The sequence below is a fragment of the Lygodium microphyllum genome, chromosome 16 (genome assembly GCF_053477565.2).
Source record: "Lygodium microphyllum isolate KBCC chromosome 16, Lygodium_microphyllum_v1.1.10, whole genome shotgun sequence".
In the NCBI taxonomy this organism is placed as follows: domain Eukaryota; kingdom Viridiplantae; phylum Streptophyta; class Polypodiopsida; order Schizaeales; family Lygodiaceae; genus Lygodium; species Lygodium microphyllum.
In genome coordinates this window covers 77,301,086-77,324,320 of record NC_141150.1, presented here as the reverse complement: position 1 = coordinate 77,324,320, position 23,235 = coordinate 77,301,086, and the positions used below count along the sequence as shown (strand labels likewise).

Genomic DNA, 23,235 nt, shown 5'->3' with positions numbered 1-23,235 from the left:
GTATTTACAATCTTATGTGAATTGAGTAGATGAATATTGATACATTCAAGTTGACGGGCAACACTCTTCCGAGTGTACATTAGGAGGTGGACGAGGAGGAGGAGATGATTTTTGCAGAGCTCTATAGAGAGCTTATAGAAGCACATACTCATGACACTCACAATCAAGGTACTCGTGGGCGAGGAGTTTGGGTAGGTGGTAGCAAGGGCATGGTCATTTGACGCCCTCAAACATCAAAAAGAGGTAGTTCGAGTGGCTTACAGACATGTAAGGCAGGGCTCTAGTAGCTCACATCCTGTGCCTCGTGATAACATCCGCCCCCCCTTGCCTACACTGCCGCCACCTAGGGAGCCATTATTTGATAATGATGGTAACCTCATCAATAAGGATGAGTATGAGTGTGTCTCATCATTCAATGCTGAGGAGTCATCTTCAAACTCTCTTGATGAGCACTCAGATGATTCTGATAATGATGATGATGATGATGATGATAGTGATGCCTCATCATAGATTCATAGGTCTCTCTCTTTTTTGTATCTACTATGATCTATTGTTGTATCCGCATGCATGACGCTACTATGATACACTAGATTGTAGTTGTATCGCATGTTTTGTGCAGCCCATGCGACCATGATGATCACCCTCATGTATTCATCTTATTTTGTAATGAAATGGCTATTTTCACTTTAAACATGTATTCTATATGTTAATGATTTATGGTTTTCTAAAAAATCATGTTAAATCTTTTTTTGTACTAATATTGTACCGTACCTTAAAAAATCATAAGGTACCATTTAGTTCTGGATTTTATCATACCATATCATATCGTACCTTTCATACTTGACAACTATGATAATGATAGATGCCAAATAGATCAACTGATCAATCGAATGGATATCTAACTCATAGAGTCCATGATATAATGTGCTAGTCAATACCAAAGTCAAGAATTTCTTATCCCTAACCATGTATTTGTCATCATCAAACATGACTTGCATTCCGCACTTCACTAAAGAAGAAATGGACAATAAATTCTTCTTTATCTTTGGCACATATAATGTATCCTACAAACAGAGAGTAAAGTTGTCAATGGCTTTCAAGACAATCTCTCTAACACCTCTAACAAGATAAGATACATTGTTGGCACATTGCACATATTTGTCAACAAGAGCTGCAACAACAGAGGTAAATAAATCCATGCGGGATGTAATGTGCTTAGAAGCACCACTATCAAAGAGCTAAGTGTTAGCATTCTTTGTAGAGTTGAATGCTCTATCTGCCCAAGAAGAATCATAACTACAAATGTAAAAACAGTAGTCATAGTCAACAACAAACAATGCAGACTTTGTAGTAGTAACAATACAAGATGCATCAAAAACAGACATCCCAAACTTTTTTTTTTCCTTGGCAATGTGTTTCTTGCATTCTATGATGTAGTGATCTGGACTTTTATAATAATGGCACTTGTCTTTTTGGCTTGCATGCCCCCCTTCCCTTGCCCTTCTGTCTCACCATAAAAGCTTGTTCAGATGCTACAACATCCACCCCAATATTCTTCCTTGTTTGCTCTTCTTCCAGTAGCAAACTAACCAATTGAAGAAAGGTAAGTGGCTACGGAGAAATTCTCATTGTGAGATTCAATGCTGTGTGAAAGGCCAAATAAGAAGGTGGCAAAGAATTCAAAGTAGTAGAGATCATCTATGCATCAGAATAATACTCATCTACATTAATCAATTGCTCATGCAAGTCCTAAATTTTGTTAAGATGATCCTGCATAGCATCACCTTCATCCATCTTTACATTTTTAAGCTCCTTTTTCAAGAAAGAAATGTGTGTCTCATTTTTTCCAACAAACATTTGCTCAAGTGTAAGCCATGCTGCTCTTGAAGAGATAGCAGATCATATATGTGGGATTATGGACCGCTAAATTACCAATGCAATAAGTGACAATGCTTGGGCATCCCGAGTGTCCCAACCCTTCTGTGCAACTGTTCTTTGGGGGCGTGGCTGAGCTAGAGCTGGCCACTGACCATGTCCTCCTTAGGGAGGAGTTGCAAGAGCCACAATTCCACAACAAACTTTTTCACCACTAACATACTCCCAAAGATTTTTAGCAATGAACACATCATTCATCATGAAGGACCACAGAGAATAGTTATTGCCGTCTGATCTATCCTCCTTAGACACATAAGTGAATACATCACTCTGTGCTTGATTGGCGATGATAAATGTCACTCTTCCAAAAGGCATGAGAGCAAGAACCAAAGCTAGAATAACCTGGAAATCTGTAAATGTTCAGAAATTACAGCAAACACCAAGCTGTAATTAACAATAAATGCATCACACTTGATCACTACTATCCAATGTGCTGAAATTTCCACAGATTTCAGCAAATAGCATGCTGTCCAATGCATGAACAATGCTCAGCAGCATGTAAAATGAAAAAGCCCCAAAATTTAGCTGCCTAATATGCAAAATTTCAATCAATTTCAGACTGAATCTTTAGTATATGTACCAACGTTTGCCAAATATGCAAAAGCCTCAAATTTTCTGACCCGAATTCCAAGAAATTTCTGCAATGTGTGCCCAAAAGCACTTTCTAGAGCTGGAGGAGGCACTTCAGGGCAGAGCTGGCTGCCCTAGTAACAGACAGGGGTGCAGGTGCAGGCAGCACTACAGGCTGCACACGTGGAGCTAGGAGGCAGTGGCGACTGGACTAGGGGCAGCGTAGCTAGACGATGGTGACTGGATGGTGGTGCTGCAGGCGACAGCTACTGGGCTGCTGGTCAGGGGCAGCAGCAGGGTGGTGAGCCTGCTGGCTCGCTGGGAGGAGCTGAACCTAACAAAGCTAGAGCTGACGAAGAGCTCAGTGAACTTGAGATCCACATTTGAGATGTCAGATATGGAGTTGTTGCTATCATACTTGGGCATTCAATTTGTGCAAAATGCTAAGGGCCTTCTTATACAATGGCCCTATGGAGCTAGATGGTAGTGAACCATTGATGCTTCCTATCACAACCACATTGTTGGATGCCTTATCTCTTTATTCAACACAAGGCCTACTTGCTTCTATTGCTGTTAAACTCTCTCTTTTTTTGGGTCCATTCCATAAACTCAGTTTCTTATATCTGGAACTCCTTCACACTATGATGCTCTAGTACTGCTAGGCATGTACATACTGTTGTATGCGTGGAACACAAGCATTGAGATGAACTCAGCTGTGGTAGCACTAAGAAGTAGTTGAGGATATATGTAGCTTGACCTAATTTTTTTTACAATGGCATACTTATAGCTTGCATAAGCTGGGTTGGTCAACTTTGTGGGAAATAGACTGGTTACAATGGAGGGGATCTTGCTAGTAGGGTATTTGATTTTGTTAGGTGATAGTTTTCTTGTGTAAGTGGGATTGACACTATGTGGATCTGGAAAGCACAAGGTTTGACATGCAAATATTTTGTCAAAATCATGAGAAGAAATATGCACACAAATATGAAGGGCAAAGCACAAATCAAAAGTATTGGGCATGAGCTACTGTGAAGTATTATGGGTTAGTGACGAGACTAACTGGCCCACATTAATGCAAAGGGATGATAAATATTTGTGATTCTTAATGTGAAGCAAGAAGAAAGGGTACTTGCTTAAAGCCTGTTATCAAAGCAATGAAGCAATCCAACATTCAAGCAAGACACGTAAGTATTTAACTGTGAAGAGCTTGTTCAAAACAGTTAAGCAATATCGTATATTTTTACCTCGAGAACATGGAGACAGCAAGTAGGGTAGATAAGCAGAAATCCTGTAACCTTGTTGATTTTTCCCACCACCTTCTGAATGATCTCTGTGTGATAGCCTGAGAACAGTTCAAGGTGAGACTTATAAGACTAGATTAATGCAACTTGATGACCTCTACCAGCAACAAAGTGAAAATAACTTCAGTATGCGTTAGGATCTTATACAACTGACTACATAACTTTTTCACCTTACACATTCTATTGGACAATCCAGTAAGTCATGTTAGTGCAATTTTTCAATTTTTATGTACACACCATTACCTGATTAATTCCTATGCAGTACCCTCACTTTCCACACTCAAGAAGGTAAACAATTTGTTGCATCAAAATTATACAAACCATCCACTCTTTATTCTCACGTGAAGAAGCTCTCACTTGATTACTTAAACAAATCACATCAGGCATAAGAACCCTGTTTTTTACACATCAAAAGAACAAGTGACTGGCCAAATCCATACTTGACAGGTGTTGTTTACTCGTCTCTTTGTTTACAGTCTTTGCAACATACATCAAACGGCTAACTGCTTGTTTCTGTTAGGTGCATGGAAAACTATTGTTCAGAAAAGACCTGTTATTATTTGAGAAAGCAGTTTGACTAAACATGAAAATGGCAGTAAAATTAATTGAAGAACGTACGCATGAAACTGGAAACATGCAGAAAATATTCTTAAACGTGATCAAAACACCACTATATGAATTGTAAATGATATGCATCAAAATATCCCCTATTAATCCCAGAAATACCAAAGCTGAAAGCATTACAGGATACAAACAGGAGAAGACTAGAACACCATTGGGGTGACTGCGCTGTGTAGGACAAGTCATAAGAGTTGAAGAGGACAAGGCCAAAATGGAGGGCTGTACTGCTGTAAACTGTGGCCCTGATCTTACTGAAAGGGACTTGAAATCAAGACAAGCAGGAAAGCTCTAATCGATCAGCCACAAGATTAGAAGATCATCTATACAGTTCAAACAGCCATGAAAACAAGAAGGGAACCACCCCCAAATACGGAAAAAGACATCAGAGGCAAAGTGTTCATGCCTTTGGCCATTGCAAAGTTGATCATAAACGTTAGCAAAGTTCAAATCAGCAACCTAATGCTCTTTCATAGAATCCAACTCAATGTGATAAACTATGCTAACGGCTGAAATTTGTGGCTTACGTAACAATGCATCAACCACAACATTCTTTTTACCATCAATATGTACAATCTAAAAGTGAAAAAGAGAGAAAATTTGCCCATCTCATATGCTTCTCTAACAACTTTGTCAACATCAGAAAGCGCCTCAAAGATTGATGGTCTGTCTACACTATAAAATAAGCTCCCAACAAATAATGTTTCCATGTAGACAGTGCATGAATTATAGCCAAGAGCTCTTTCTCATAGACTTGCAAATTCTTTTCTGCACCATGGAAAATTTGGCTCTCATAAGCCACAACTTGGTCCGTCCTACATAAGAGCTCTTTCTCATAGACCTGCAAATTATTTTCTGCACCATGGAAAATTCAGCTCTCATAAGTCACAACTTGATCCAACCTGCATAAGAATAGCCCCAATGTTGTTATCACATGCATCACACATTGAACTACAAATGACTTCCTTAGATCGGGCAACACAAGCACAGGATCTAAAGTCATCTTTTCCTTCAACTTTTCAAATGCTGAAATTTCCATTGTTGTCCATCTAAATGGCGCATCCTTTTTCTGAATGCATGTAATGGAGATGCAATTTCAGCAAACCCGCATACATACTTCCTATAGTAAAAACATAAACCCAAGAAGCTACAGATCTCATGCGACTCTGCATGGCCTTTACATGCCATTCCAACTTCCCCTATGGGTCCCATCTCACCCTCTCTAACGCCTAAACAAATTGCCATGTCAACAGAGATAAAGTTGACTCGTGCACCATTATCAAAGAAAATCAATGCATGTTGATCTCTAATTTTGCCCCATGCTCTGCGAAACTCAATAGCATCATCATTGGGTTGATCACTAACAACATCAGGCACCAACCCCACTGATGTTTTAGGCTTTTTTCCTTTAGAATCTCCATGATTTTCTGATTTTCCAACTTGCTGCCTATTGGAACAATCCCTTGCAATGTGACCCTCTTGTTCACAAATAAAACATTTATTTACAGCCATCAATTCCCTACGTCATGCCAATGTTTTCGAGCCCTTCTTTGCTGTTTCGGCCCCTTTTCAGGCTCATTTTCAAATCTGCCCCTTTTCTCAACCTTAAACAACTTTTTATTTGGCTTCTCTCCACTCTCTAAGAAGCCTAAATCCTTCCCACGTAGCAAAGCATCAACTATAGCAATAGTCTCTATGAGCTGAGACATGCTAGACACTGGATTTAATGCAAAAGTCCATGATTCCTTTGGGTAGTCCATAAATATATTTTTCCACTTACTCATGAAGGGGTACGGGGAGATAAGAAGAAGTAATAGGCAGCAATCCATTCCAAAACTTCTTATTATATTGCTTCGAATTCTTACATTCCTTACCATCCAACTTATTCCAAGCTGTCATGATGTCCACCTCAAAAGTACTTGTTAATCAATTTGATGCAAACATTTGCTTGTATTGTACCCACGTTGACAGTGCTCTACGCATCAAAAGAGTGGACCACCACTGTAATGCATTCCCTTTCAAGAAAGTGATTGCCTTTTGAATCTTCGAGGACTTGGTGAAGTTTTCCCCTGAATAGGCTGCATCAAACTGCAAAATGAAAGTCAAAGCTTTCAACCTATCTTGTGCACTACTGAAGGACTGAAACTTCATTGCTTTTCCACCGTCATCATAGTCTCTTGCTGCCCCTTTGGGTGTCACGTTGTCATACATTGGCTGCTACAAAAAGGGTGTATTTGCTATATTTACATCAAAACCAATGCGAAACGGAGCACTTGCATAACCAACATTCATTCCTTGAGCCCCATAAGCATTCGCAAGTGCAGATGCAATACCAAACATGCTACTTTGTGCCCCAAGCATCAAACCAATGCTGCCATTCATAGGGTTTTGCATATTTCCAGTCATACTCGAATACATTGGGCCTTGCACACCATGCATTGGTTGTTACCTTCCATAGGGATTTGTGCCATACATTTCCATATGCGGTCCTTGTCCAACCATAGCATGAAAAATTGTGCTTCCACCAAAATATCTTAGTTGCGCCATCATAGCGTGCATGCCCGACTGTCCAAAATCCATTGGATTGGCACTTGTGTAATAGCCTTGCATTTGCATTCCTTGCCTCATAGGTACCAACTGTTTTGTTTCATTAGCATCTATGGGAGTGTCAAATGAAGGGTTTGGCATCATCTTTGATGCACCTTGCAATCCCAAAGATGTAGAAGATATCTTCTTTTTCTTGCCTTTGTTGTCCTTCTTCGTAACATTCAAAAATTGGGTAAATTGAGGATCCTTTGCCAATTCAGCAAAGAGATTTGTTGTTGTCCTTATCAAAGTCTTGAACTAGTCATCAAATTCCTCTTCACTTTGCTTCAATTCTTCATGAAGAAATTTTGAATTTTCTCTCTCCTCAGCATTCTCTCTAATCTACCAGCCTTGCTCCGAAGATTACAGCATTGAGATTACCAGAGGCTGAGAAATTCTAGATTTCTCTACTGTAAACCCTAATCTGCATCAGAAATTAGGTTTCAGCAACAACTTTGGAAAGCGTGCCAAAAATTGGAAGCTCCAAGACTTGGATTCAATAGGGCTAAAGCTGTTTTCGATTAAATTGGAGTGGAGGGACCAGCAAATCAATGAATTTGGGGCATTTTCCATCTCCATCAAAAGCAAATAAAGAACAATTGACTACCTAAATCAAAGGGCAAATCAGATTGAAGCTTATTGGTCATTTTGGATAACAAGGGCAGTTGAAATACTAAAAGGGATTGAGAAATTCCATTGTACATTAAGTTCTTCAATTAAGTTAAGGAAATACCAATAGGGGCGTCAGTTTTGGAGCCAATAGGGTGTCCATTGTCCAAGATTGTAAGTTAATTTGCATTTCTCAGTTTTGTAATAAACGTTGCTACTGTAACTAGATTGTAATCAGAGAATTACCACCTCTCCATGAAAGGAAGGCTAGTTTTATGGTTTCATGGTTTCATTGCCGGGGTACCACTCAATCCCTTGATTTGGTGGGCTCGAGGCACTTGATTGCAAGCCAAAGCTTTGTGCTAGTGCTGATTCTTACTTTTAGCTAAGAAATTACAAAAATATGTCTTCATACACTGAGATGGACTCAAGTAGTAATGATGCCTCTCAGTACGAACGTTCGCATGAAAATGAAAAAAATGCAATGCTTGACCTTGGACAAGGCTCAGACCATGGACAACAAGCTGAAAATGTTGTTGTTGGGCAAGATGCACAGCCTTCAAGGTATAAGAAGGCTAATGACCGGAAAAGTGAAAAGGAATTTGATGACTAGTTCAAGACTCTGATGAGGACAACAACAAATCTCTTTGCTGAATTGGCAAAGGATCCTCAATTTACCCGATTTTTGAATGTTACGAAGGACAACAAAGGCAAGAAAAAGAAAACGTCTTCCACACCTTTGGGATAGCAAGGTGCATCAAAGATAATGCTCCTTCGTTTGAAACTCCCACAGATGCGAATGAAACAAAACAGTTAGTACCTACGAGGCAAGGAATGCAAATGCAAGGCTATCACAGAAGTGCCAATGCAATGGATTTTGGACAGCCGGGCATGCATGCTATGATAGGGCAGCCATGATATTTTGGTAGAAGCACAATTTTTCATGCTATGGTTGGACAAGGACCGCATATGGAAATGTATGGCACAAATCCCTATGGAAGGCAGCAACCAATGCATGGTGTGCAAGGCCCAATGTATTCGAGTATGGCTGAAAATATGCAAAACCCTATGAATGGCAGCATTGATTTGATGCTTGGGGCACAAAGTAGCATGTTTGGTATTGCATCTGCACTTGCGAATGCTTATGGGGCTCAAGGAATGAATGTCGGTTATGCAAATGCTCCGTTTCGCATTGGTTTTGATGTAAATTCAGCAAATACGCCCTTTTTGTACCAGCCAATGTATGACAACGTGACACCCAAAGAGGCAGCAAGAGACTATGATGACGGTGGAAAAGCAATGAAGTTTCAGTCCTTCAGTAGTGCACAAGATAGGTTGAAAGCTTTGACTTTCATTCTGCAGTTTGATGCAGCCTATTCAGGGGAGAACTTCACCAAGTCCTCGAAGATTCGAAAGGCAATCACTTTCTTGAAAGGGAATGCATTACAGTGGTGGTCCACTCTTTTGATGCGTAGAGCACTGTCAACGTGGGTACAATTCAAGCAAATGTTTGCATCGAATTGATTAACAAGTACTTTTGAGGTGGACATCATGACCGCTTGGAATAAGTTGGATGCTAAGGAATGCAAGAATTCGAAGCAATATAGTAAGAAGTTTTGGAATGAATTGCTGCCTATTACTTCTTCTTATCTCCCCGTACCCCTTCATGAGCAAGTGGAAAAATATATTTGTGGACTACCCAAAGGAATTAGGGATTTTTGCATTAAGTCCACCGTGTCAAGCATGTCTCAGCTTATACTGCCGCTACAGCCAATGCTTTGCTACGTGGGAAGGATTCGGGCTTTCTAGAGAGTGGGGAGCGTCAGAGTGAAGCAGTGCAGAAGCGCATGACCAAGACAAAGAGCGAACAAATAGAGAAGAGAAAGAGAGAAAGAGAGAGTAAAACAAAGAAAATTTGCAATGAAGAATGCTGTATAAGGATGCAAATATATTACATAGGTGCAAAGAGAATGTCTCTGTGTGTCTCCACCTCGAAGATCTCGCACTCTGAGAACCCCGAGGGCAGTCTCCACAATCTTCAGTCTGAAAACTGAGAGCACAATTGTACAAGAGTGTGGAAACTGGGGCCTATAAATAGCCCAAGAAAAATACATCAAAAAAAGCAAGTCGGCTGCATTAAATGCGACCGACTGGACAAAACTGTCCAACTAGCTGCAGTCCCGACCTACTGCAACTGTCCAACCTGCCCTGCCACGTGTCTTACTAATGTTAGCTCTTGTTTGCCTGTCTAGGGAATGCCAAGCTCTAACACCCCCTCTCAGATCCTAGACACGACAAAAGGCTAAGGGATCTGGAGTGCTATCAAAGTAAAGCCTAAGGAAGCACCTTCGTAAACAAGTCGGCAAGATTGTCCTTGGTCTTGCAGTAGACCAAAGCAATAGTCTCATCCAGAATGTTTTGCCAAATGAAATGGTACTGGATCTCTATATGCTTCGTCCGAGTATGAAACATAGGGTTCTTGGCCAAGGCAATGCAACTCTCATTGTCACACTAAAGAACAGTAGGACCTCTTTGTAGGCAGCCAAGCTCCTCCAAGAGCTTGTGAAGCCACACTCTCACATGTAGTAGAAGACGCCGCCCAATACTCTGCCTCCATCGAAGATAGAGCAACAGTGGGTTGCTTCTTATTGCTCCATGAAACAGCACCAGTATCCAATGTAAAGCAATAACCTCAAGTGGACCTCCAATGATCCATATTGCCAGCCCAATCTGAATCACTCCATCTTGTAAGAACCAAGTCTTTAGCACATGTACTTGCTAGATAATAGATCCCAAGATCAAGGGTCCCCCGTAGGAACCGCAAAATCCTCTGAGCAACTTGCCTATAACGGGTGGCATTTGCCAAAGGAGAATTGGAATGAGCTGTAGCCTTCCAATTCGGGTCCATAGGAATCATAAGAGACTTACATCCCTCCATCTCACACGTAGTTAAGAGTTCCTGTCCATAGGAATCGTATCCCTCCATCTCACACGTAGTCAAAAGTTATTGTACATACAGCAGTTGGGAAATAAAGATCCCCCTCAGAGTCTGATAGATCTCATGACCTAGGAAGAAATAAAGGTTGCCCATATCCATCATCTCAAACTTCTCATGAACCGCTGCTTTCGTCCGCTTAACCATCTGAGAATAGCCACCTGTCACAATCAAGACGTTCATATAAAGGACAAACAACACACAACCTCCACCTAAGGTATGAATATAAAGCTAGGGGTTTTCCGGCCTTGGAATGCCGATACCCTAATTTCTCTTGGAGGAACAAGTCAATCTTCTCATTCCAAGCATGAGGAGCCTACTTGTTGAAAAATGGCAATCAGCTATGGAGAGAGAGAGAGAGGAGAAACAATGACAGCAAGAGAGTGAGCTCAAGCAAAAAGAGTAGAGTGTACTTGCTAGAATGAAAGATAGAGTAAAAGTACAACTTATGTTTAGGTCAAGGATTGACCTAACCAGCCTTCCACCAACTAACTAGAGTTAGGTTTATTTTACTCTAGAGTCTAGTGTCACTACTTTAAGTTTCTAAGACACTAGGTGTACACACCTTACATTGACACTTTAATAGGTGTCCACACCACACAAATTACATTGGGCACTGCCCATAGAATCGGCAAATTCTAATACCCCCTTGCAATGCCAATGTGATGAAGTACAAGGATGATCAATCACAAAGGGTAACAAGTTTAAGGACTTTCGAAAAGCCTCAAACTTCTCGCATGGTAGTGCCTTGGTGAAAATGTCTGCAACATTTTTTTTTGTGGGTACATACATCAAGCTGATCTCTCCTGCATAGCATCTCTCTCTGACACAATGGTAATGCACCTCTATGTGTTTTGTGTGAGCATGAAACACAGGATTTCGTGCTACTGCAATAGCACTCTGACTATCAGAAAGAATGGTAAATGTAGATCAGCCAACAATTTGTGCAACCATACACGTTCCACTATTGCCGTGAAGGCTGCCCTATACTCAGCCTCACAAGACGAGGTAGCCATTGTAGGCTGTTTTTTTGCTTAGTCATGAAATGCATGAACGGCCTAGAAAGAAACAATATCCACTAGTAGACTGCCTAAAGTCTGCATCACCAACCCAATCTGAATCACTGTAAGCCTGTAAGTGCAAGTCTCCCCCCTAGGAAATAATAATGCATGTGACTGAGTACCCTGCAAATATCTAAAGATCCGCTCAACAGCTTGCCAATGTATAGTCTATGGGCTATGCATATACCTGCTCACTTGAGATACTACATACTGAATGTCAAGGCGTGTGTCGCAAAGATAAATAAGACAGTCAACAGTCTCGCTGTAAATTGCAACATCAGACATCTCTTCACCATCATGCATAGACAGCTTTAAGCCTAGCTCCATAGGAGTGCACATAGGTTTGCAATCTTGCATACTAAACCTATGTAACAACTTATCCACATATTGTGATTGTGACATGATGATACCATGCTGATTTTGGGTGAATTGAATCTCCAAATAATAGTGTAGGCAGCCCATATCTAACATAGCAAATGCATGTTTCAATTCAACCTTAAAATCTGCAATTTTTTCTTTTGTAGGTCCGGTGAGCAGCATGTCATCTACATAATCAGCAAGTTCCCCCCCCCCCCTTCATTCTTAATGTATAGAGTGGGAGCAATTCGACAATTTTTGAATCCTTTGCTAACCAAATAAGCATCAATTTTGGAGTACCATGCACGAGGAGCCTATTTGAGATCATAAAGAGCTTTATGCAGCTTGCATACCGTGTGCTCTTTCCCTTTAACCACAAACCCTGGAGGTTGTGACACATAAACATCCTCATGCAAATCCCCATTCAAGAATGATGTCTTAATGTCCAATTGATGTACTTTCCAGCCATAATTTGCAGCCATAACAATCACACATCTCACCGTACTCATACGAGATGTAGGAGCAAAAGTTTCTTCATAATCTATGCTCTTCTTCTGTGCATAGCCTTTTGCTACCAACTGTGCTTTGTACCTGTCAATAGTACCATCAGACTTGCGTTTGAGTTTAAAACCCATTTTGTGCCAACGGCCTTCTTGCCAAGTGGTAAATCCACAAGACCCCATGTAGAGTTAGTGGCAATAGAGTCTAACTCATCCTGCATGGGCTGCATCCAATGTACATCTTGCTAAGCTTCGTCCAAGGAAGTAGGCTCATCATCATCCAATAGTGAGCTCATAAACACATGCTCATCACAATCATCTACTTCCTTAAAATCAATCAAATGTGCCCCCCCTGCATCATTTGTTGCATTTCTAGCAGCCCTTCTCGTGCATTGAGGTATAGGAGCATCCATTTTACTCTCTTGGAGAATTTGTAACAGCCATCTTGGGACTATTTTGGCTGCATTTACAGCAGCCCTTTCATCTCCTTCTTCTCCTTGTCGGAGCAATTCTTCTTCTAGTGACCTGTTTTGCCACATATGTGACAAGTGGACTCCTTTTCCTTGTCCTTCTTTGATTTTTCCTTCTTTTGATCCTTCACCTTCTTCTGAGAAAAAGGACCAACCAAGGCCTCAGATTTAGAAGCATTGGTCCCTTTCAATTGCTCCTCTTGGTCTAAGACCGTAGGTACCAACTCCTCCCACCGAAGAGTCTCAGACCACACTGAAGCAATCAAGGTGGAATAAATGCCACTGAAGCAAGGCGGTAGCTATGAAAGAAGAGTTATCGCTATATCTTCAAAAGCGATCACCTTCCTTGCATTTTGTGCATGCATTTGAAGCTACCTCAACTTGTTAATATGTTCCTGCATAGAAGATGACTTGTTGATACTCATGGTCCGTACCTACACTTCCAAAGAAACACGTTTCATGATCGTCATACGATTATACATTGAGTTTGTCCCAATGTGCCTGAGCCTTTACCAATTCCAACTTACACTGGAAGAGAGTCTGGGCTCATCACGCAAAGAAGGACAATGAATAGCCTCTGTAACAAGCTCCACCAAATCAAGGACTCCAAAATGGCAAGAATCATAACCTGCCAAATACAGTAGTTCTTACCATCGAGCTTTTGATCTGATGGAAGAGGCGGTAACACGGGCACCTTCTAGTCCATGATCACTCGAAATTCTATCTCCGCCTCAGAAGACATCTTCACCTACAATGCTTGCACAAAACACAAAAAACAGCCCCCTTTGATTGTGTGAAAGTAGCTTGCTAGGGCTCTTCATCGCTCGTCGCACTCCTTCACCCGCCAAAGGCAATGAAAAGGTAAAGTTTACACTTAAAAGCTCAAAACGCAGCCTTTTTCCTTCTCTAACAGCAAAAATCAGCAGCAACTTCAACAAATCTGCTCCTTTCTCGCACCCCCACGCTCGCCTCAGCCTTGTTCCGATGTGCAGCCCTCCTGCTCATCCTTGAACACTGAAGACGTAGCCTTGTGTCGCACTAAAATCTCCTCTTCAAATAGGTCCACCCTTCAATTCTCTAATACCATGTCAAAATGAAGCAGTGCAAAAGCGTATGACCAACACAGAGAGAGAAGAGAGAGAAAGAGAAAGAGAGTAAAACACAAAAAATCCGCAATGAAAAATGTTGTGTAAGGATGTAGATATATAGGCGGGTGCAGAGAGAGTGTCTACGTATATCTCCACCTCAAAGATCTCACAGTCTACAACCTTAAAATTGAGGGTAGTCTCCATGGTCTGCAGCCTTAATACTGAGAGCAAAACTGTATCAGAGTGTGGAAATTGGGGCCTATAAATAGCCAAAGAAAAATACATCAAATAAGGCAAGTCAATTGCATTAAATGCAGCTGACTGGACAAAATTGTTTGACCTGCTACAACTATCCAACCTGTCCTGCCATGAACAGAATAAAAAGCTGTTTAAGGCTAAGAAAGGGGCAGATTTGAAAATCGGCCTGAAAAGAGGCCAAAACAACAAAGAAAGGGCTCAAAAACATTGGCACAACATAGGGAATTGATGGCTACAAATAAATGTTTTATTTGTGAACAGCAGGGTAACATTGCAAGGGACTATCCCAATAGGTAGCAAGCTGGACAATCAGAAAATCAAGGAGATTCTAAAGGAAAAAAAAGCCCAAAACATCCTGTGCTTGTGTTGCCCAATCTAAGCAAGTCATTCATAGTTCAGTATGATGCATATGGTAACAGCATTGGGGCTGTTCTTATGCAGGACGGCCGAGTTGTGGAAGCAAATTCCATGGTGTTAGATCTTTTAAGATGCTGTCGTAAACCACAAGACACAATGGGAGCAGTATTTGCCCTTTGTTGAGTTTGCTTATAACAACACAATGCATAGTTCCATGGGCAAAGCTCCATTTGAGATGGTCCTAACTGTTGATCATTCTCAACCTGTGTGCAGCCACTACTGCATGCGTTTTCAGTCCAACACCTTGCATTTGCTGCATTTACTGCAGCGTCAACTAACGTCACCAATCCCAGCATTTGCGTTTTCAGGCTACGACCCCCTGGTAGCATCTAGTGGTTCCTATATTGCTATTGCCTACTATGTTTACCCCAAGCTTTCTGCGTTTTCAGCCTCTGATACTTCTCTACTGCTAGGTGATATCTTTTGACTATTTTCTTGCAGATTTTGATACTAGCAACATTGTGTTTCTGTGATCAGCCTGTAAATACTACGTGTGATCTCTTATCTTTGTGCAGTCTATGCTGTTTGGTTGGCGTTCTTCTCTCTCTATCTACCTTCTATCTTCTCTTCTTATCCTCTCCATATGGCTCCTCCATGCACTTCTACAAATGATAAGCTATATGGACTTGACTATCTTACATGTAGTGTTATAATAAAAGCCTGTTTTGTGCAAAAGCAGATTTGATACATTGTTTGTAGAGCTATCCCACGTCCTCAATGTCCTTTTCCACTTCCTAACAATTTTGATGAGGACAACCATGAGAAAGTTGTACTTACATGGGATTTAGATGATGTGTGTACCTATTCTACTTTTTTTAAATGTATTTCTAAAGAAGTTCTAACGATGGTTACCTCCTATAAGACATCTTCCAAAGTATGGTCGAAGCTTCAGATGTTGTAAGAGGCACCTTCCACCATACGTGCAGTGACCTTTTATGGTCAACTTCAACAGATGAAGTTTAAGCCTAAGGACACCAATTAGTCGTTTTTGCTCCGTGTTACACAAGTATAGGACCAGCTTCGACATATGCAATCTACCTTTCCAAAGACACATCTCGTGGAAGCAATACTCTACAAGCTCCCCCTAGAGTTTTATGGAGTGGCAAATGCTTTTCAGGCACAAACAACATTTACCCCTATGAGCTTCATACATATGTTCTCATTGCTACTAGAGCATGAGGCATCTTTGCATTTACAGAGGAGGTTTCTGTCTCATTATAGAGGTTCCAATGAGGCCTTTATGACTTCAAAGAGGAGTGACTGGAAGAACAAGTCGAAGGCCCAATGTTATCAATGTGGTAAGAAGGAATACTTGCGAAAGGACTACAAGGAGTTAGCAGTCTCATAGAAGAAGAAGAAGAAGAAGAAGAAGAAGAAGAAGAAGCAGCAGCAGCCGCCACCAAATGCGAACTCCTCTAACGAGTCATCCTCTTTCTCAAGCTCCGCCTCCGATCCTCCGGCCAAGGAGTAGTCCAAGGGGCAAAAGGGATCCGCTTCCTCAAATCAAAGGCATGTAGAACAACTAATCGATTAAAGCTAGGCTAACACACTCCTTTTTTATTACTTAGCGTATGATTAGGATGCCAAAATGACTGAAGCGCTTAAAGGAAAATTCTGCATGACTTCGGTCAGCAACAAAACTAATCGTCCTCATTATCGTAAAACAAGAGCAGGGTAGGAATCATTAAGACACCGAACCATCCAATGTAAAGAGGTTTTCGATGCTAGTGATCCGGTCACAGAAGCGACCCCATAGGCTTGCGCTTTCGCGTCTTTCTAAAGTTACGATCATGGTAATTTTTGGTTTTCAAAACAATGAGTGATTCCCCAGGTGAGTGCACTTGTTAACTTATACTATATCATGAAATTCTATTCATGTCAACTAATCTTGACTCTGCTGCTTTCTAGTGCAAGTGATGCGGTCATCCCTCACAACTCTCCAATGCCAGAGAGTGAGTGTGAGAGGGTGGTGAGATGGGGTCAGTGAACCTCATCTATACAAGTATACAAGTGTGTAGGTTCCAAAGAGGGACGACCCTGATGCATTGATTGAAGTCTGGCAAGTTCAAATCCTAAAGCTGAGATTGCCATCCAAGTTTGTGATGGGCTAGTATTTGACAGAGCCGGCTTGGCTCCTAGTCTTGAGCTCACATGAGGGGACACCTTGGCAGTTTGGATTAAGGTCAAGGAATCCATAGTCACATATATTCAAATCGACATGCTATAGTTCTTCTCTATTTTTCAAGATAGTCTTGTATGCTATTGCAAGACATTGATGACGGACATAGAGACATGCTATGGTTCTTCTCTATTTTTCAAGAGCTGGTACGATTGACATCAATATATCAGGTTCTCTCCGAGGCACCTTGGTGGTGGCTTGATCACCCACTTCTTGGGTATCCATGGTTCTACTCTAGTAGTTCTATATTATATGGATTGTGCTGAGTCATTATCACTATATCATTGTATTATATTAGATCACCCATGATCAAAGAGAGGGTGTTGGTAAGATTATCAGATCATGTGTGAGTCCGTGCATGCCAGCTAGGGTTAGGCATACTTGACCTTATTTTAGGCATTTTATTGTGATTTATTTATGTGGCATTTTATGCCAATCAGCCAACATTTAATGTTGGCCGATCAATTGTTGTATTTGGCATATTTTTTGTCTCTTCATTGTGGGGCTCCTCCTCCGCAATCATCATCATTCAGCAAGTGAGAGAGGAGCCATTGCCAGTGCCCATGCAGCCAGTGACTCACTATCGTATACAATTGTCTCGTGTTTAGTATATAGATTCCATTTCTCGAGCACATCTCTGAGTTCTCTTCTTTTACAGTATTCTTATGTGTTCTCTCTTTCTTTCTCTTCTATCTTGTGTTCAGCAATTTATCTTAGCACTTATCTATGCTTCCATTCCTGCACCTCTTCTGACAAATAGCGGAGGCCACTGCTTCAACCCAAAGACACTAAGGTATCTGCCCCGATGCTCCATTATAGTTCACGCCATCTTGATCACACTACGATTCTTCCCCTCCAATATGCCATTCTCCTAAGGAGTATTCGTGTTGGTAAACTCATGGTGAATGCAACGATCTGCACAAAAACGAGTTAGCTCTTCGCAAACAAACTCCCCACCCTTGTCAAACGCAAGATCTTGAGTTTGTTGCTAGATCTATTCTCTTCAAAGATCAACCAATCCTTAAAATGAGAGAATGCTTCTAACTTCAATGCCAAGAAATACGCCCATGTCATCCTACTAAAATCCTCAACAATGAGGATAAAATATAAACTCCCCTTAAGGGACTTTGTTCACATGGGTCTGCATAAGTCCGTCGAAAGAAGCTCCAAGGGCTCCTCAACACGTTCTGAAGCCTTGCTGGAAATTGCATCTCTATGTTGCTTGCCACAAATGCAATATACACATGGCGGGTGGCTCACCCCACCTCTAGCAACCCACATACCAGCTGACCATGAGCTGCCTTTCCAAGATACTTGTAGTTGAGGTGGCTAAACCAAGCAAGCATGCCAAAGCTCAATCTAAATTTGTGCAGAAAGAAGATGAGAGGAAAAGACAGAAGAAGACCATATCTTGTAGACTCCATTCTCCTTATGTCCTACACAAAGAACCTATCAAGATACACCATCAACAATCTAGGAGTCCTTATCAAACTCAACTGTCAAACCAAGAGCACAGATCTTGCTCATTGAAAGAAAATGATACCCTAGACCCGGCACATAGAGCACCTCTCATGTGTAGGAGGCACCGTCTTGCCTATCCGAAATCAACTACATATCACCCTTGCCTTTGTTGGGGACTAAAGAACTATCACCTATAAGGATTTACCCATGCATCGGTCGCATATGGGTAATCCCGTCTGAAGAAGGAGTCATGTGCCAAGAAACACCATTGTCCACAATCCACTCACAAGACTATGGAACCATCATTGATGCATCAAAGGCTATCGGGGAAAAATCCTTTTATCACCTCCAAATGGAAGAAAGCTATTGATGAAGAAGCACCCACCGCTTCTAAGTCCTTTGTAGACTTCTCCTTCTTGGTATCCCTTTTGTCCTTATCGGGGCACTCTTTCTTCCAATGTCCTATCTTGCCACCACAAATGTAGCAAGTAGACTCCTTGGCTTTGACCTGTTTGGACTTTTTGTCCTTATTATTGTTGTTATTCCCCTTCTATTGGAAAGACCGACCGTTCAAGTATCTGCAATTGGCGAAGCTTACTGAAATGCTCCCACATAGAAGAAGACTTGTTAGGACTCAAAGTCTGCATCTGAACCTCCAAAGACACCCACTTCATCACGGTAACCTGATTGAACATCTGATCTAGCTCCAATCATATATCCCGAGTCACAATTAGGTGCTCGATGTGAGCAATGACGACTGGGGAGAGAGAGAGGGAGAGAGAGAGAGAGAGAGAGAAAAGAATGGATGCTGACATTTAATTTGTCGCATATACATATATCTTTATCAACTCAACTTTCTCGTTTGTAAAAAGCTTGGAGGCATCACAGGTTGTAGGACAATCTATAGTCTCAGTCACGAGCTCCACCAAATCATAAGACTCGAGTATGGCAAGCATCATTACACGCCAAATGCAGTAATTCTCCCCATCAAGCTTTTGATCTAAAGGAAAAACTGGCAACACGAGGACCTTACACTCCATAATACCCTAAAACTTCACATCAATTTTCAATCAACATTGTAAATGGAATGGCCTGCATAAAAACAAGGGCAGTCCCCCTCTAACTCTACGCACGGTGCCAGGCCTACTAGGGTTTCCTCCGCTCATCCTCAAAGAGTTTCACCCACCGAAGGCAATGAAAACTCAAAATCTACTTCAAAAGGCTGAAAATGCAAACCTTTCCTCCTTCACCAACAACAAGGACCTACAAAAAACAGCAACTTCACTCCTTCTCCACATTGTACCTATTCACCTCAGCCTCCAAAGGATGCAAATACAAACTTTTGTTGTGAAGAATCCTCCTGATCAAGTCTACCCATGATCAATCAGCCCTTCTACGTTACTCTGACACCATGTCAAAGTGCAGCAAATGCGGAAGCATATAGACAAGTCTAAAAGATAATGAACACAAGAGAAGAGGGAGAGAGAAAAGAGACACAAGAATGCAGATATGAACAAGTCTGAAAGACAATGAACACAAGAGAAGAGGGAGAGAGAAAAGAGACATAAGAACATAGGAATCTGCAATCAATGAATGCTGAAATGATGAGAGCAAATTTATAAGGGCTATTGGTGTATCTCCTCAAGCCAAACATCTGTCACCAAACCTGAAAACACAAGTGAGGAGGGCAGGCTACACGGGTGCTATATATAGCACAAAAAGAATGCAACAAAATAGGCAGGTTGGCCAGACAAATCTGGCCAAACTACCACTAATATGGCTGCCGGAAATGCTGCAATAAATGCAATCTGATCAGCCTGCCCACGTGGCACTAGACTACCCACAGAAACTGCCCAAAAACTGGTGCCTCCTGAAAAGGATGCCCAAATAAATGACAGGAAATGCATAAATCTCTCCAAGAGAACCGACTGCACCAATTGTATCCTGAGAATGCCAGTCCAAGGCATGACTAATCTCTAACACATGAGTGGACATCATTTTGCAGTTATGACAAGCAGTCGGCTAGTTTTTGAGCATGTCCAACCTGTTCATAGCAGGTGAGCCAGTTTTGCTGCAGATGCCACTATATAACGTCACCCTCCTCCTCCATCATTGCAATAAGCTCATCATCTTCCCCCTATGGTCATGTTATCTTTTCCAGCCATCATCATCATCCTCTCTCTTGAGTCCTCTGTCAAACCTCTCTTGCCATTGCAATCCAACGCCCTTGCTGACATATTGCTTGGAAGAAAAACTAAAGATACAAAAAAAGGCTGATGTTAAATATAAAACCTAGTCACAAAATATAATGATTGTATGTTTGTGTAGAAGTCAGGGACTTATGACCCGAAACCAAGATTGCTTGTTAAATAATACATAGATCAACTTGACCGTCAAATAACAAGGTCATACTTGTCACATCTTTAAATATCCAAATAGTATAGGAGTCCTAAAACTAACTTTGTTTTCTTGATTTTGGAACTGACTACATGAACTTGGCTCGGTTGCTCAAATTTCATGGTCATGTCCCTGACACATATTTGAGGAGGTAGAGTAACAAACGGATTACTTTTGTTACAGGAGAAATAAGCGCGTGGATGCAATTAAATTCTGCAATTTACTGTAGTTATCAGTCATTGGACGTAGAGTGTTAAGTCTAGTCCCCTATCAGGAACAAGGCTTAGGTATCACTGGGCTGAAGATAGAGGTACGCCGGGGTGCCCTACTCCAAATCCTCACAGTACATGTCTAGGAGGTCAGTAACAAACAAAATCAGCAATACAACATCCAGTGGCATGAGGAAAGATTGACAGAAAGTGCTAAAAGGGAAAACGCAGCAGTGTATTCCGAAAGAGAAACCAAATTTCAAGAAAATTGACCAATTTTGTAACCCTGCGACAATCTCTGGGCGTTCACTGGCATGGACAACTCTCTCTCTCTCTCTCTCTCTCTCTCTCTCTCTCTCTCTCTGTGGTTAAACAAGGCACAAAGAAGACCAACCCGAGGTGACAGTGAGAAGTCCGCCAGCACACGGTCCAGCAGCGATGTGCGGGTGAGATGAAGCACATCGTAGTCTTCCATCTCTCTCTCTCTCTCTCTCTCTCAGCGGTTAATTGGGCAATACGGTAAGAACAAACTGGTAATCGTAGAGTTTGCAATTACATGTTTTGGTTTTCCCCTTTGAGACAAGACTTAGAGCTTTGGAGAGAGGTTGCTAAGGGCAGCAAGAGATACTTGTAGAGACATTATCGTGTGCCCTCACCAAGAGTAGTAATATATGGATGCCATTTTCTTACATGGGAATTTTTATCCAAGCATAGTCAAGACAAGACTTGTGAATCTCTGTCAACAATCCACTGACAAGTTGAGTGGCATTGTCACACCACATCCAAGCCATTTTTCTAGGGTTATGCCATCATAGATGTAGAGGGTTCCAAGATGTTGATTCTAAAGTCCCCCAATGTGGTGAGATACGTAGACTGCCACACTAACTCTCAAAAGACCTGACCTAGAGTTTCGTGAGGAACTATAGGGCATTCTTGCTTGAGGACAAATGAAGATTCTATGTTCAGTAGTTGAATGAGTGTCAAGGCCTAGATCCATGGTCACTTACAAGGATGATAAGCTTTACAACATGGCAAGCCTGAGTTGTCAAGTGGAAAGATATTATATAAACATAGTGAGCAAAGATGCTATGCATGCATGGACAATGTGTGTTTTAGTGGCTCTAGCAAGAAAAGCAATGGAAGGTCCTTGATACAAAGTGTGGTATACACAAGACCATGGATTCTTATGGCTTAGAATTGTTCCACACGCAACCATTATAAGTTCTACATGCAAATTAACATGCAATTAGCAAGAAAAATTCTCATAAGACTACTTTATTTGCTTGCTCAACTTGGGCAAGTCGATTCTCTCTTTGGTTTGGTACTTGCCTTTTTCATCCACTTTACATTGTATTCACTCTTTGAGTTATGCATTCTAGTGGTTTGTCTCTAACTTTACCGAGGAGTTGCCAAGCACTCTTTGGGCATGGGGGGAGGGGGTGCGCGGCTATTGTCATATATTGAAGACCTAGCAAGCCCAACATATTTCTAACAATATTTCATCACTAAGTAACTCAATAATTTAGTGAGCTAAAGAGGGGCTTATAGTAAATCCATAACCTTTTTAACAAAAAAAGGTGGGAAAGAAATACATATGTCACATTCCAAATGTCTTTACTTCAAATAATTGGAATAGAAATGAGAATGTTATATAAGCATGGGTAGATTGTCACATTTCACAAATGAGGAGGTCCAATATGATGATTTTCATTTATATTAGATGAAACTTCAATGGCTATCATGATCTTTGGGTGTCTTCAAATTAACATAATCAAGCAAAGCAATACCATTTATGATCAATATGCATGTATTTCAATACATAAGAGAAGTTAGCTTCTTCTTTTTTGCAATCCCCCAAAATTTTTTCCTCATAGTTCACTTATTCTTTTCACATCAACTTTCACTTGCACTATTCACCAACACCATTGCTTGCCTGACCACCACCATCTTCTCCTCAACACCACTGCTCTCTCTCTCTCTCTCTCTCTCTCTCTCTCTCTCTCTCTCTCTCTCTCTCTCTCTCTCTCTCTCTCTCTCTCTCTCTCTCTCTCTCTCTCTCTCTCTCTCTCTCTCTCTCTCTCTCTCTCTCTCTCTCTCTCTCTCTCTCTCTCTCTCTCTCTCTCTCTCTCTCTCTCTCTCTCTCTCTCTCACATTGGGCTTTGGTGCGAATTAAATTCATATATCCATTGGTGATAGACCCTTGCATTTGCTTTAGAAGAAAATA

At 41.3% G+C, this 23,235-nt stretch overlaps 1 protein-coding gene across 5 annotated transcripts in view; it reads right to left on the bottom strand.

Moving 5' to 3' along the window:
- LOC148023003 (uncharacterized) overlaps nucleotides 1–21,632 on the bottom strand; it is a 48,279-nt gene extending 26,647 nt beyond the window's left edge. For 2 of the 5 annotated variants that reach the window (XR_015693595.1, XM_087695978.1), the window contains exons 1-3: nucleotides 21,406–21,609; nucleotides 4,247–4,319; nucleotides 3,750–3,847 (exon numbers count right to left, since the gene is read on the bottom strand). Coding sequence is in view for 4 of the 5 variants with exons in the window: in XM_087695978.1 (XP_087552104.1) it covers nucleotides 3,750–3,847; nucleotides 4,247–4,319; nucleotides 21,406–21,486 (252 nt within the window). In the remaining variant the exon portion in view is untranslated. Of the gene's footprint in view, nucleotides 1–3,749; nucleotides 3,848–4,246; nucleotides 4,320–20,449; nucleotides 20,660–21,405 lie in introns of all 5 variants that reach the window. The other 3 variants (XM_087695977.1, XM_087695976.1, XM_087695975.1) reach the window with 3 other exon arrangements.
- Between the last annotated feature and the right edge of the window lie 1,603 nt (nucleotides 21,633–23,235).